The 13,491-nt window shown below is 50.3% G+C and overlaps 6 protein-coding genes across 6 annotated transcripts; all 6 read left to right on the top strand.

Moving 5' to 3' along the window:
• Window positions 1-758: 758 nt before the first annotated feature.
• Window positions 759-2,244, top strand: N7503_009018 (bZIP transcription factor; the record flags this gene model as incomplete). The annotated part of the gene is made up of 4 exons (XM_057068565.1): window positions 759-944; window positions 1,129-1,345; window positions 1,414-1,884; window positions 1,961-2,244. The coding sequence occupies 4 exons, from the start codon at window positions 759-761 to the stop codon at window positions 2,242-2,244; spliced, it is 1,158 nt and encodes a 385-aa protein (XP_056919420.1).
• A 361-nt stretch (window positions 2,245-2,605) lies between these two features.
• stm1 (uncharacterized protein) lies at window positions 2,606-4,371 on the top strand (the record flags this gene model as incomplete). Its single annotated transcript, XM_057068564.1, has 5 exons — window positions 2,606-2,836; window positions 2,950-2,968; window positions 3,121-3,297; window positions 3,403-3,532; window positions 3,735-4,371. Exons 1-5 carry the CDS (start codon window positions 2,813-2,815, stop codon window positions 4,369-4,371), a joined length of 987 nt encoding a protein of 328 aa, XP_056919419.1. The 5' UTR covers window positions 2,606-2,812.
• A 1,713-nt stretch (window positions 4,372-6,084) lies between these two features.
• On the top strand, window positions 6,085-6,883 carry N7503_009016 (uncharacterized protein; the record flags this gene model as incomplete). The annotated part of the gene is made up of 2 exons (XM_057068563.1): window positions 6,085-6,447; window positions 6,509-6,883. 2 exons carry the CDS (start codon window positions 6,085-6,087, stop codon window positions 6,881-6,883), a joined length of 738 nt encoding a protein of 245 aa, XP_056919418.1.
• A 361-nt stretch (window positions 6,884-7,244) lies between these two features.
• N7503_009015 (glutathione S-transferase family protein) lies at window positions 7,245-8,137 on the top strand. Its single transcript, XM_057068562.1, has 3 exons — window positions 7,245-7,337; window positions 7,394-7,447; window positions 7,497-8,137. Exons 1-3 carry the CDS (start codon window positions 7,258-7,260, stop codon window positions 8,119-8,121), a joined length of 759 nt encoding a protein of 252 aa, XP_056919417.1. The 5' UTR covers window positions 7,245-7,257; the 3' UTR covers window positions 8,122-8,137.
• A 218-nt stretch (window positions 8,138-8,355) lies between these two features.
• Window positions 8,356-10,607, top strand: bbp (putative zinc knuckle transcription factor/splicing factor MSL5/ZFM1; the record flags this gene model as incomplete). The annotated part of the gene is made up of 7 exons (XM_057068561.1): window positions 8,356-8,506; window positions 8,573-8,795; window positions 8,848-9,065; window positions 9,253-9,476; window positions 9,533-9,641; window positions 9,696-9,934; window positions 9,993-10,607. The coding sequence occupies 7 exons, from the start codon at window positions 8,356-8,358 to the stop codon at window positions 10,605-10,607; spliced, it is 1,779 nt and encodes a 592-aa protein (XP_056919416.1).
• Window positions 10,608-11,055: 448 nt separating this feature from the next.
• Window positions 11,056-13,242, top strand: N7503_009013 (anion exchange family protein; the record flags this gene model as incomplete). Its single annotated transcript, XM_057068560.1, has 5 exons — window positions 11,056-11,381; window positions 11,476-11,624; window positions 11,677-11,764; window positions 11,818-12,314; window positions 12,368-13,242. 5 exons carry the CDS (start codon window positions 11,056-11,058, stop codon window positions 13,240-13,242), a joined length of 1,935 nt encoding a protein of 644 aa, XP_056919415.1.
• Between the last annotated feature and the right edge of the window lie 249 nt (window positions 13,243-13,491).

Here is a 13,491-nt window from a genome sequence, read left to right as displayed (position 1 = left end):
ATTTTTCATTTCGCCCCTGAACCTCCGCGGTGAGCTGAACCAGCATAGGCGGAAAGCGCCGAACCTGACTACGCCCCGGTATCGGCTATTCGGCCACCTCTGCTCGTCGCTATGTACTTTGTTGTAGAAGTAGCATTCCACCTATAATTACTGTAGCTCTACATGATTCTCCGCGGAACTAAGTCCTGCATCCCCCCCCTGTTGCGTGGCAGGTTTTTCTTTTTTTCCAAATCCCCACATCCATATCCACCTCGTATGACCACTAAGGATCTTGAGACTTGGCCGTTCAACCAGTCTGGGGACTTGGGGTGGACCCGTGCCGTCAGAACCATTCATGGTTGCGAGCGAAGGCGAAAAAAATAGAGGAAAAAAGGAAAAGAAAAAAAAAAAGTCAAAACTAACTAGGCGAGCCCCTCTCGTCTGACCCTTTGAACAATATTATTATTCGTTTACTCAATCGTTTTACTCACATTTCTTCTCCTCCTCGCCCCATTCCGTTTATCTCAATTCTTCTGACTCTTCCTTTCTCATAATTTCAATTTCTTTTATGTCACTCTCTTGCCTCTTACTCGTTCCTTCCCTGCTAACCGCCGAGCCGCGCGGTTCTTGCGTCTGTTTCTGATTTTGTCCTCCCCTCTCGTCCCCTAAGCCCGTGGTTCGGCGGGAGGGAGAAACGAATATCCCTCTTGGTCCGTGTTGCGGAAAAGACGTGATCTTCGTTAAGTAACAGAAATCGAAAAGACACGGGGGTTAATCCAATGGTCTCTATGGTCGAGACCTCTCATCCTGATCAGAATGACATGGTCATGGACCCTGTCGTGCCTAAGACCGAGCCTATGCTAGATGGCTCCATCAGTTCGACGGTGTCAACGCCAGATCCCGAGGTCGAAGCCTTGACTCAAGACCCTGCGCAGACTCAAAAGCGTAAAGGTGGTCGAAAACCTGTACGTAACATCTTTGCATCTGATGCAATAATCCGGGGCCCCGCATTCCCTTTTATTTATTTTTCTTTTATCTTTCCATGCCACCCTCTTATCATGTCTTCTGTTTGGTCTATCTGCCCCCGGATCTTTTATCCCTTTTGGTCTCCTATGTGACTTATCTTGTTTTGTTATTAACGCATCTTAGATTTACGCCACTTCCGAAGAACGGAAGCAGCGCAATAGGCAGGCTCAAGCTGCTTTCCGTGAACGCCGCACGGAATATATTCGGCAGCTGGAGACCACTATCAAGCGCAATGAAGAGTCCTTGCAGAGCCTACAGCAGAGCCACCGCAGCGCCGCAGATGAATGTCTGATGCTGCGGTATAAGAACTCCTTGCTGGAGCGCATCCTGTTAGAGAAAGGTATGTACCTCCTTGCGTCTATACTTGCATACCTCCCCCGCTTCCGAGCTAACCCCAGACTCTTTCAGGTATTGATGTGCAAGCTGAGCTGCGGATAAAGACTGGGGCTCCAGGTGCTCAGCCAAAGACCACTCCTATGCCACCTAAGCCGCCGGGTCCCACAGGGTCTCGGCCCACGCCGAGGCACCCTGGCATCACGTCCAAACCTGATGCATTTGCCATGTCACAGCGTGAGGGCGCGTATGGTGTGCCGTCGCCACAGTTTCAGGCTACGCCAACGTCTCATGTGTCATCACCGTCGCATGCCAAGTCACCTGGCTTTGGCTTCCAGACTGGCATGTCCCCCGTTGACCAGCAAGGGGCAGGACGTCCACAGCTGCTACCTCAACCGAGGCCTTTCAATAACCAGACCTCACCACCGGCTATCAGTATGCCGCAGTCGGATCCGAATGAGCCTAAGCTTCGGGTGCCGCGTGGTCAGCAGCGAGTTGCAGCTAATTATTACCCATCTCCTTTCCAGAAACATTATGATCAACTGGGTGAGTCAATTGTTTCGGAACCAATCGCTAAGAAGCGAAAAAGACAAGAATCAACATTGCTGACTACATTGAACAGAACAAGAGTATGATGCACAAGCTGACATGGTGGATGATGACCATGACGGCTCAGTAAATACACCATATGTCCCCGGGTTCACACCGCAGTCGGTCGCCTCCGGCTCGCATAACTTGTCTGGATTCCCTCCTGCCGGCGGGGACGGAACGCCCGGAGAGTTCGGAAATGCAAACCAGCTTCTCGGTCAGTATGAACCGATGCTGGATGCTGATCCGTTTGGACTCAGTGCAAGCATGCATTTCCCTACGCCGTTCAACTATGAACAGAACAATCCCCGCAATTAAGCGATGCATCTTTTGCGGGTCATTTTGAGTGTATTTTTTCTATCGAAACCAATCCTATTCCATGTTTCGAGTGGAAAGAGGAAAACAGAAAAAAAGTATTGATCCTGGTTGGGTTACATTGGTTGGCTTCCAAAAAGTTTTTGATTTTCTAGCATTGCCTGGCGTTGAAAGTTGGGAATTTTGGTGGTTTTTGACATGTTATTTTGATACCATCGGGTTGTACAATGTACAATGGAATAAACACTCCTTTCCTGCATAGCCGAGGCAGTAAAAAGCAATTAATTGCAAAAGTAGACAGGGAAGTAATGGGATTGTAGAATGTATGATGCCATCTAGTGACGCCATGATACCCTAAGCCCTAGCCTGATTCGCTTAGTAAATGGCGCCTAACCGGATTCGTGCTGCACCACAAACCCTCAACCTTCCCTTCCTAAGACTACACCCCTTCAATCACTATCAAATTAAGAGGCTGGACTTGCTGAGGTTCTGCCTTGTGCCTACCTTTCTTACATCCTAGTGATCGTTGAGTGCCTTCCCCGTCGGAAGGAACTCCGCAGCACCAGGCGTCATGGTTGACGCCATCCGGTCTAAGGTACGTTGAAAGTGGTTGGAATTATGGGCGGAGCTCGGCTCTGCTTCACAATTGCGCTTCTGTAGCGAGCGCCGTGGCTAACATTATCGCCTTTGCTTTTTGCTTCGAAATAGAACCTCTACGAGCTTCTCGGTATGTGATTCTTCAAATTCGCTCTATATGAGCTCCCGCCTATTCCGGTTCCATGATCCAATTCATGGTCGGGAACCTGCCCCTCATTATAGAGCATCTCCAAGCTTCCCGAAGTTCATCCCAAACTAATATATCTTTCTCCTGCTTTCTAGGCAACGACCCTGAGCTCGACCCCAGCAGACCTGCTCCTCCCCCCGCCCGGGCCGTCGACCGTCCCGCTCCCCGCGTTGGCAAGCGTGATGCCCCCAAGGAGGCTCCCGCCGCCGCTCCCGCTCCTCGCTCCGAGAACAACCGCCGTGGAGGCCGTGTGACCGCCGGCAACGAGGCTGGTATGTGAAACCCGATCGATCCGTGAAGAAGTTGGTGGGGTGGATGAAGTGTGGGGAAAGCTTGATAGGAAGCATCGGAAGCTGACAAGCTTTGGCCCTCTTTAGCCTACCGTGACCGCAACGCTGGTCGCTCTAACAACCGCACCAAGCCCACCGATGAGGCCGAGGGTCAGTCCTCGCGCCCCCGTGGCAACCGTCCCCCTCGTGGTGACCGCCAGTCCCGCACTGGTCAGACGTAAGCGATCCTTTTCTCGAAAGAGGCCATTCCATCCAAGCAAAACAAGCCACACACGAATCGGGAGAACATTGAAGAGGAAGAAAGAGATGAGCAACAAAGAATGAAAGAGAAGAATTTCCAGTCGCTCTACCGACAAGCGTGTGGCAAATTAAGCTTGGACCCGCAGTGCAGCATAACTAACGATGATTTTCGATGACAGCGACACTCGCAAGCAGGTCCAGCAGGGCTGGGGCGGCGAGTCCGGTGAGAAGACCTGGGACGACGAGCGCGTTGGCGAGTCCATCGCCAAGGAGGACGACAAGGAGCCCCAGACTCCCGCTGAGGAGGCCGAGGAGGCCGACAAGTCCAAGTCTTACGACGACTACCTCGCCGAGAAGGCCGCCCGCGACAGCCTGGCTGCCAAGCCCGTCCGTGCCGCCAACGAGGGCGTCAAGGAGGACAAGAAGTGGGCCGCTGCCACCGAGCTGAAGCGCGCCGAGGGTGAGACCAGCTACATTGCTCCCACCGCCGAGAAGAAGCAGCGTGAGAAGACTCGCAAGGAGAAGAACTTCCTTGACGTTGACATGCGCTTCGTTGAGCAGCCCCGCTCCGGCCCCTCCTCCGGCCCTCGTGGTGGCCGTGGTGGTGACCGTGGTGACCGTGGTGACCGTGGTGACCGCGCTCCCCGTGGCGACCGTGCTCCCCGTGGTGACCGTCCCGCTCGCGGTGGTCCCCGTGGTGGTGCTCCCCGCGGCGGCGCTGCTGCTGCTGCTCCTCGTGGCGGCCGTGGTGGTGCCCGTGCCCCCGCCGGCCCTACCGTCGACGAGAAGAACTTCCCCAGCCTGGGCGGCAACTAAATCTTCCCTACTATCGTGCCCCCTTCTCATTTCGCCCCAGCGCTGACTTAAAACGGGAAACGAAACTGCTGCCCAGAACCGGCCCTTGATTTCTGCTTTGCTCCTCTGTTTTCTTTTTCCCCCCCTCTGTGGTGCCCCCTTGTCCCTTTTTTTTCATCTTCGTAGAAGAAGGGATGTGATGATTCTATCTCTTGTTCGTGGTCTGTGGTCCATGAAATCCGCAACTGATGCTCTATGTGTGGATTTCTTCCTATTTTCGTTATACGGGACTTGAGTGTGGGGGAAGGAAGGGAGTTCCAATGCGCAGACAATTGATGGTTGTTGAAATGAAATGAAGAAATCGGTTTGTGTTTTTAATCTTTTTGTTCTGGGTCGCGCTCTAAAAATATGGCCACACCTTGCCATTCTACTTTTATGATCTATCGGGTCCATAAAAGATGACTTTCGAGGCTGTGTCTTGTGTCTACTGTGCTCTTTTAACATGTGTGCAAACAAACGTGAATTGGATGAACTGAAATGTAAATGACGTCTATGTAAATCGTATGGCACACCGTACAGGATAAGGTTTATCCGATGGACTTCCCTTTGTCCTTGACATGAGATCTAAATGACCCACCAGGTCCACTATCAGACTTTTGGATCTACGGGGTCTGAAACCGAGTCAAGGAAGAAAGATTGCTCGGGCTGTTGAGGGGAGCATGCAGGAGGGGAAGGAGAACAACCTTAATGATTCCGGTTGAACATTGCATTTTATACATGAATTTATATGCGTCCGAGTCTCATTCTAGAAGTCTTGAAATGATACTGATACCTCGATGACCGTCACGCATATCTACATTGATTCTCATGCTCTGTTTCATCTCTCTTTAAAAGAGAAGATTGAATTCAAAAAAGAGGGGGGTGGGGGGGGGATTATACTCGAAAATCGCGCCTTCCTAAAACGATTTGAAGCCACAGACAAACGAAACATTCTGTGCACACCAATCCAACACATCGGACATTCAGAACCGGGTAGATGATAGCGTAATGACTCCATTCGCTTCTGTGGTCACAAAAATGTAAAGTCACCAGCGGCTTGCTCAGTACCCTTCCATTGTCAGTCTACCGGTAGCTACGTAGAAATGAGCCAGTGCAACCTGGAAGTATGATGCCTTGTTATCCAGATATCTATTGGATCAACTTACACGTATTAGTCGAGCAGAAACGTATTACGACCTATTTCTGAATTTTCACTCTGTCTTTCTAAAGTTCCTTGATAAATGCCTAATTCAATGATACTCCGTACATAATCCCGTGATAGCCGTATATGGGCGGTACGGACTCGGCTTTAAGTGCGCGGGGTTATGTCCGGCTCATGGCCGGAGACCGAATTCTCTGGCATTGTTTGAAAACACAGTGATTTTAAAGCCATTCCTGGAGACTAATTGCAGTTTGCCCGATTTGCACGATTTGCATCCATTTACATCCAACAACTCTATTCGCTGGATTTAGGAGTAGTATTAGTCCATATTACTTTTTGCCCCGAATTGCCTTTGTCCAGCTAAACGCCTCCGGATTTATCAACTTTACATGGATTTAAAGTCGATGGATCATGTATCAAAGGCTCAGGATATAAAACGATCATGTAGACCATCAAAGTGATTTGAGACAGATCAATATTTTCTGGGTCATATTCACAACGCATCTACAAAGCAACTCTACAAATCACATACAATGTCTTTGTCTGGAAAAGTAGCCCTGATCACCGGCTCCTCTCAGGGAATTGGCAAGGCAACAGCCCTTCGACTTGCCAGCGAAGGTGCCAGCCTAGTCATCAACTACCGTTCGGACTCAGCTGCAGCTAACAGCGTGGTTGAGCAAATCGGCCCGGACCGCGCCCTGGCCGTCCAGGCCGATGCCTCCAAACTACCAGATCTAGATCGGCTGGTCGAAGCAACAGTCGCCAGATTCGGCAAAATTGATATCCTCATTCCCAATGCGGGAATTCTAGCTATGAAGGACCTGGAAAATACGACGGAGGAGGACTTTGATAATTCTCATAACCTGATGGTAAAGGGACCATATTTTCTGGCGCAGGTACGTTAGCTCATGTCTTTTTTTTTTTTTTTTGAAGAATAACCACTGATTACTTCCATAGAAAGCTGCAAAATACATGCCGCCTGGAGGACGCATCATCTTCGTTTCTACCAGTCTCAATGCTGTATCGAGTATTGCACCTGCCTATCTTCTCTATGTCTCAACCAAAGGTGCCATCGAGCAGATTTCCCGTGTTCTCGCTAAAGATCTTGGACGGAGAGGTATTCTGGTGAATGCAATCGCCCCTGGTCCGACAAGTACTGAGCTTTTTATGGAGGGAAAGTCGGAGCAGATTCTTAAGGCGATCGCTGGGTCTAATCCATTCGGCCGCATTGGAGAGCCACAAGAGATCGCGGCCGTGATGTTGTTCTTGGCTGGGAAAGATAGTAGCTGGATGTCTGGGCAGGTTGTGAGGGTCAACGGTGCTATGGCTTAGCTTAAATCCCATAGTTGGGCTTCACGTATCTTAGAGCGATTTTTCAGATTGCTATAAACAAGAAATTGGTTTAATCCACATTGTTGAGATATGGATATTCTTACCATGCACTTGCTATATAAATGATGACATCGAAATAAGTAAGACTTTTTTTGCATTCGGGGACCGAAGATGCCGATGTATTAGGTAGCTTACTCAGGTGGTGATAGCCTTCACAGAAAGTTCCCGATAAAGTTGGACGATTATAAATCCAAGTGGGGAATTGTTGATGACCTCAACCCAATTTAAATAACCCGCCAATTCCGGTGAATTTGAGATACTTTCAACTCTTCAGCATTTCCTTAGAAATCTTTCAAATTAAATCATTGCCCACAATGCCTCGCCCTAACATCACTCTTTACACGGCCCAGACCCCCAATGGGATCAAAATTTCCATTGCCCTGGAGGAGCTCGGGTGGGTCCTTACCCCAGTAGTGTTGATACATGATGCCGTTTCTGACAGCTTGACAGGTTGCCCTATGAGGTCAAGAAGATCGACATGGGCGCCAACGAACAAAAGGAGGAGTACGTATCTCCATACCCGTGATCTCATCAGATACTAACCGGTACATAGCTGGTTCCTCGATATCAACCCCAATGGCCGAATTCCCGCCCTGACCGACGAGTTCGCTGATGGTCAGAAAATCCGCTTGTTCGAGTCTGGTGGTATCCTGCAGTACCTGGCGGACCAATATGACCCCGAGTACAAGATTTCTTTCCCCAAGGGCACCCGCGAACACTACGAGATGAACAACTGGCTCTTCTTCCAGAATGCAGGCGTTGGCCCCATGCAAGGCCAGGCAAACCACTTCGCACGATATGCGCCTGAGCGCATTGAGTATGGTGTGACCCGATACGTTAATGAAACACGCCGACTGTATGGTGTGCTTGATAAGCACCTTGCCCAATCCAAGTCCGGGTACCTGGTAGGCGACCATGTCTCCATTGCCGATATTTCACTCTGGGGATGGGTTGCCGCTGCTGGGTGGCCAGGTGTTGATATTGATGAGTTTCCTAACCTGAAGGCTTGGGAAGAGTTTATGGCTCAGCGACCAGGTGTGGAGAAGGGACGCCATGTCCCTTCCCCGCATACAATTAAGGAGCTGCTTAAGGATAAGAAAGCCGTGGAGGAGAAAGCCGCTGAGGCCCGAGCATGGATTGTGCAAGGAATGAAGGACGATGCTAAGAGCAAGGTTTAGAGGAGACGAGGTCTGAATATAATATGCAACATAAATTATTTCTTAATCAAGCCAGTGACGATAAGATAAACCTCATCCATAGTAAAGTATGTATGATGTTCACCGCCTTGGAAGCCCTTTGAGCCCACGTGATCGGGTGGCCACTTTTCGTTCAGAAGATCGTAACTTCAAAGATACTCTCACTTTCAACTTGTCTCTTTCGATTTAAAATTTTTTTGTGAACTTATTGAAGCCATGGCCTGGCGTAACCAAGGCACCACGGGCTCTAACAACATCCCCCTGGGGACGCGCCGTCGCTTCCAGGGTGACGAGGAGGAGGACAGCAGCACTGCGACTCCTTCCTCTATGCCCGATGGTCCTAAGCGCGGCCGCAGCCCTGTTCGAGGTATGTCTCATCCCTATTGCTGCCTTTCCAGCGTCAGTTCTAATGGTACTTTCTTGCCGAATTCAGCGGAAGCCCCTGCAGTAGATGGTGATGGCGTCAAAAGGCGCAAGAAGCGCAACCGTTGGGGAGATCAGCAGGAGAACAAGGCTGCCGGTCTGATGGGCTTGCCCACTATGATTATGGCCAACTTCACTAGCGAGCAGTTGGAGGCCTACACTCTGCATCTGCGTATCGAGGAGATCAGCCAGAAGCTGCGGATCAATGATGTGGTCCCAGGTGATGGTGACAGGTGAGTGCCGTCTCCTTTGATACCTATGGTATCCCTGCTAACACAGCATCAGATCCCCCTCGCCACCCCCGCAGTACGACAACTTCGGTAGACGTGTGAACACTCGCGAGTACCGTTATCGCAAGCGCCTCGAGGATGAGCGTCACAAATTGGTCGAGAAGGCCATGAAGACCATTCCTAACTACCACCCGCCATCTGACTACAGACGCCCTACCAAGACCCAGGAGAAGGTCTACGTCCCAGTGAACGACTATCCAGAGATTAACTTCAGTATGATAACTAACCCTCTAACTCCTAACTCCGCTGTATCTGTCATGACTCCCTGCTCGATTCGAGCTGACGAGACATTTTCTTGGATGTCCTCGGCCCGTTTCTTGATAACACCTGGTGCTTGATGTTGCACATACTTCATAATTACCGGATCACTAACACTTAGCTCTTTGCTACCTTTTTAAAGTTGGCTTACTTATAGGACCTCGTGGAAACACCTTGAAGAAAATGGAGACCGAATCTGGCGCCAAGATTGCCATTCGTGGAAAAGGCTCCGTCAAGGAAGGAAAAGGCCGATCTGATGCCGCTCATGCTAGCAACCAGGAGGAGGATCTCCACTGTCTGATCATGGCAGAGACTGAAGAGAAGGTGAATAAGGCCAAGAAGCTAATTCACAATGTTATTGAGACTGTAAGTACAGTCCTAAAACCTTTGGTCTGAGGGTTACCACTCACCATTTCAATTAGGCCGCTTCCATCCCCGAAGGTCAGAACGAGCTCAAGCGCAATCAGCTCCGTGAGCTAGCGGCTCTCAACGGTACTCTCCGTGACGACGAGAATCAGGCTTGCCAGAACTGTATGTTGATTTTGACCCAGTATATTGATTCTATTGATTCTAACAATTCACAAGGTGGTCAAATCGGACATCGCAAGTACGACTGTCCCGAGCAGCGCAACTTCACCGCCAACATTATCTGTCGCGTTTGTGGCAATGCTGGTCACATGGCCCGCGATTGTCCTGACCGCCAGAGAGGCAGCGATTGGCGCAACAACGGTGGCTTCCCTGGTGCCCGTGGCCCCGGTGGTCCTGGTGGTCCCGATGGTCCTCGTGCCATTGGTACTGGCGATGCTGTCGACCGTGAGATGGAGGTGAGTAACTCTTTTTGCCCTAGATAAGATTGAGAACGCCTACTAATGTTTCCTGCAGCAACTCATGAACGAGCTTTCTGGAGGTGCCCCTGGCGAGTATCCGCCTCGTCGTATTGAAGCCGGTCCCGATCAGGGCGCTTACCCTCCTGCTGATGACCGTGATGCGAACCCCTGGCAGCAGCGCGGCCCGCCACCTCCACCCAGTGATGTGGCTCCCTGGCAACAGAGACGTGAACCCCGTCCTCGTGATGATTACGGATCTCGCGACAATGGACCTGCTCCTTGGCAGAAGCGTGGCGGCGACTCTGGCGGCTATGGCGGCGGTGGCAGCGGTGGCTATGAATCCCGTGGTGGCTACGGTGGTCACGGTGGTCACAGCAACGCTGGATATGCTGCTCCCGGAACTGCTCCAGGCGCTGCTCCAGGCGCTGCTCCCTGGCAACAGCAGGCTGCCCCTGGTGGTCAGCCCGCATACGGATATGGAGGATACGGTTATGCTGCCCCTGGTATGGCCGCTGCTCCCCCGCCACCCGGCATGGCTCCTTGGTCCTACGGAGCTGCTGCTCCTGGCGCTCCTGGTGCTGGCAGCCCTCCGCCCCCTCCCCCGCCTGTCGATGGACCTCCACCACCTCCTCCCAGTGACCAGCCTCCTCCCCCTCCCCCTCCGGCTTAAGCTGTTTGCCTTCGTGCAATTGGTTTAATGGCGATAAAAATCTCGGGGCTGTCTGCTTTTCTTTCCCAGTGATACCGCAGATAGGCCTGGTTCTTTTCCTCGTTTATCTATGTGACGTAATACTTTACAGCTGTGAATTACCCTAAATTGGGTTTAAAATCTACATCCATGTCTCGTAGAAGTATACACGATAAGTAGAATATATGTACTGTGTGTAGTCGGAGCATTCCAGGACCATATTAGTGATGCCTCAGGCCATAATTTCAGTCTTGGCTCCAACTCTTTCATCCCCGCAAAACTCCCTAGCTGGATTACTCCCCGAGAACTCCATTCATACCACTAGTAAAACTGATATCGCCTTCACAGGTGGAACTCTGCCCTGATTGCTTGATTGTATACCCAGTTTATCAACGAAATTCGCCGCACGGGGGCTTTTCCCGAAGCCAATATGCAAGCCTCCGGCTCGTCAACGCACCGGAAAACGTCTTGGCAATCCCAGCGCAGAGCATCTTTGCGGTCAGCAGTATCAAGCCATGCCCCTTCTTCTTATCATTCAACCCATTCTGCAGCTCCAGCAGATACTGTGCAGGAGGACCAGCGCCGTACATCCACAGCGACCTCGTCTCATTCGTCGCAACCAAAATGGTGGCACATATATCTATTTCGAGGCATGATCAATGATGTTAAGCGCAGAGCTCCTTATTACTGGAGTGACTGGACTGATGCCTGGGATTACCGCATTGTGCCTGCGACAGTGTATATGTATTTTGCTAAGTATGTCCTTTGCAAACCACCGGGATGGTCTCAAATTGAATATTGATAACGACCATCTGTCTCCTGCACAGCAGAATGCTCACAGTATTCTTAGTATCTTACCCGCGCTTGCTTTCTCATTGGACATGTTCGAGAAGACCAACCAGAGCTATGGAGTCAACGAGGTTTTGCTTGCGTCTGTTCTCGGAGCTGTCGTTTTTGCTCTATTGGCAGCTCAGCCACTGGTTATTGTTGGTGTTACTGGTCTGTTATCTCCTGAAAGTAGCGCACAAAAGCTGGATCTAATGGTTTATAGGGCCCATTACTGTGTTTAATTATACAGTCTACGATATCATCAGCCCCCGTGGAACCCCTTATCTCGCATTCATGTGCTGGATTGGAATGTACGCTTTTACGCCTTTGAAACACTTGTTAGGCTTACTAATTTTCAGAATAGATGGTCATTGGTTATGCATTGGCTTCTGGCTATCACAAATGCGTGCAATGGACTCAAATTTGTCACTCGATTCTCGTGTGATATCTTCGGCTTCTATGTTGCCTGCATCTATCTGCAGAAGGGAATCCAGGTCCTCACTAGACAATGGGCATCAGTCGGTGAGGCTTCAGCATATCTCGCTATCATGGTGGCTCTTCTTGTCTTAATGGCTGCTTGGATCATTGGGGAGCTGGGCAACAGTAATCTATTCCAACGATATGTTCGAAAGTTCCTTGAAGATTATGGCACACCTTTGGTCATTGTTTTCTTTACGGGCTTCGTCCACTTTGGTCATATGCGTGATGTTGACGTTGCTGTGCTTCCCACCAGCAAGTCATTCTTCCCCACACTCGATCGGCCGTGGCTGGTACACTTCTGGAACATTGACGTTGGGGACATCTTCCTGGCTATTCCATTCGCTCTTCTATTAACAATCCTTTTCTACTTCGATCATAATGGTAGGCATATTCCCAGAAACGGTATTTTCTGTACCAAGACTAACATACACAAGTTTCATCTCTTATTGCTCAGGGCACCGAGTTTCCCCTGCGGAAGCCCGCTGGCTTCCACTGGGATATTTGGCTCCTCGGTCTTACCACCTTTGTTGCTGGTCTTCTTGGAATTCCGTTTCCCAATGGGCTCATCCCACAGGCACCCTTCCATACCGCTGCTCTGTGCGTGACTCGCCAGGTAGCCGATGAGGATGACACAAATAAGGGAAAAGCTATCCGAGTCACAGATCACGTAGTGGAGCAGCGAGTCAGCAACTTAGCCCAAGGCCTCCTTACCTTAGGTACAATGTCCGGGCCGCTTCTGATTGTCCTCCACCTCATTCCTCAAGGTGTCATGGCCGGTCTTTTCTTCATCATGGGAGTTCAAGCACTCCAGGGTAACGGCATTACCCAGAAGCTGATCTTCCTCGCCCAAGACAAAGAGTTGACCCCTGCATCGAACCCTCTGAAGCGGATCAAACGCCGATCCGCTATCTGGGTATTTGTCATTATCGAATTGCTTGGTTTTGGTGCTACTTTCGCAATCACCCAGACTATTGCTGCCATTGGTTTCCCGGTGATTATTCTCCTCCTGGTGCCTGTGCGGTCGTTCCTGTTCCCGCTTTGGTTCACGCGCGAGGAATTGAATGTTTTGGATGCTCCTACCGCTAGTCCGTTTACCATGGAAAGTGTCGGTGGTACGCATGGATCGGAAGAGCAGGAATCTACAGAGGTGACATCTAGTGGTGCACAATCGAGCAATGGAAACGGGGTCCTACGAGGTCGTTCCTCGTCTGAGGAATCTGCTGTTGAGGATAATGATCTTGAGCGGGGAGAGGCTTATGAGCTTCGATCGTCTATGCGGAGAAGAAGTACAACTAGTCGAGCTGATTGATATATTGATAGCTGTCAATAGAGAATAGAGGTAAGATTCTAGATCTAACTTCATTCCAGAATAATCAACCCTAGAAATTGCTTAGGACTTCATCCACTGAACTAGCAAAAAGGTCAATTGAGAGTCTACTCAAACTTTACAGGGAGCAAAAAGACAAAAAGAAATGACAAGAGTGGGATTTGAACCCACGCCTACAAACGTAGATCAGGAAATGATGTCAAGGTGGACCTTAACCTGACGCCTTAGACC

This window comes from Penicillium pulvis, assembly GCF_028828015.1.
Source record: "Penicillium pulvis strain IBT 33274 chromosome Unknown contig_7_segment1_segment0, whole genome shotgun sequence".
NCBI classification, from domain to species: domain Eukaryota; kingdom Fungi; phylum Ascomycota; class Eurotiomycetes; order Eurotiales; family Aspergillaceae; genus Penicillium; species Penicillium pulvis.
Note: the sequence above shows the minus strand (reverse complement) of the source record. Positions and strands in the feature narration are given on the sequence as shown.

Excerpts from the sequence above, each read along its gene's own strand:
- N7503_009015 (XM_057068562.1), top strand. The coding sequence starts at position 7,258 with ATGCCTCGCCCTAACATCACTCTTTACACGGCCCAGACCCCCAATGGG. Across the intron at positions 7,338-7,393 it reads ATTGCCCTGGAGGAGCTCGG|GTTGCCCTATGAGGTCAAGA; the intron begins GTGGGTCCTTAC and ends ACAGCTTGACAG. Across the intron at positions 7,448-7,496 it reads GCCAACGAACAAAAGGAGGA|CTGGTTCCTCGATATCAACC; the intron begins GTACGTATCTCC and ends ACCGGTACATAG.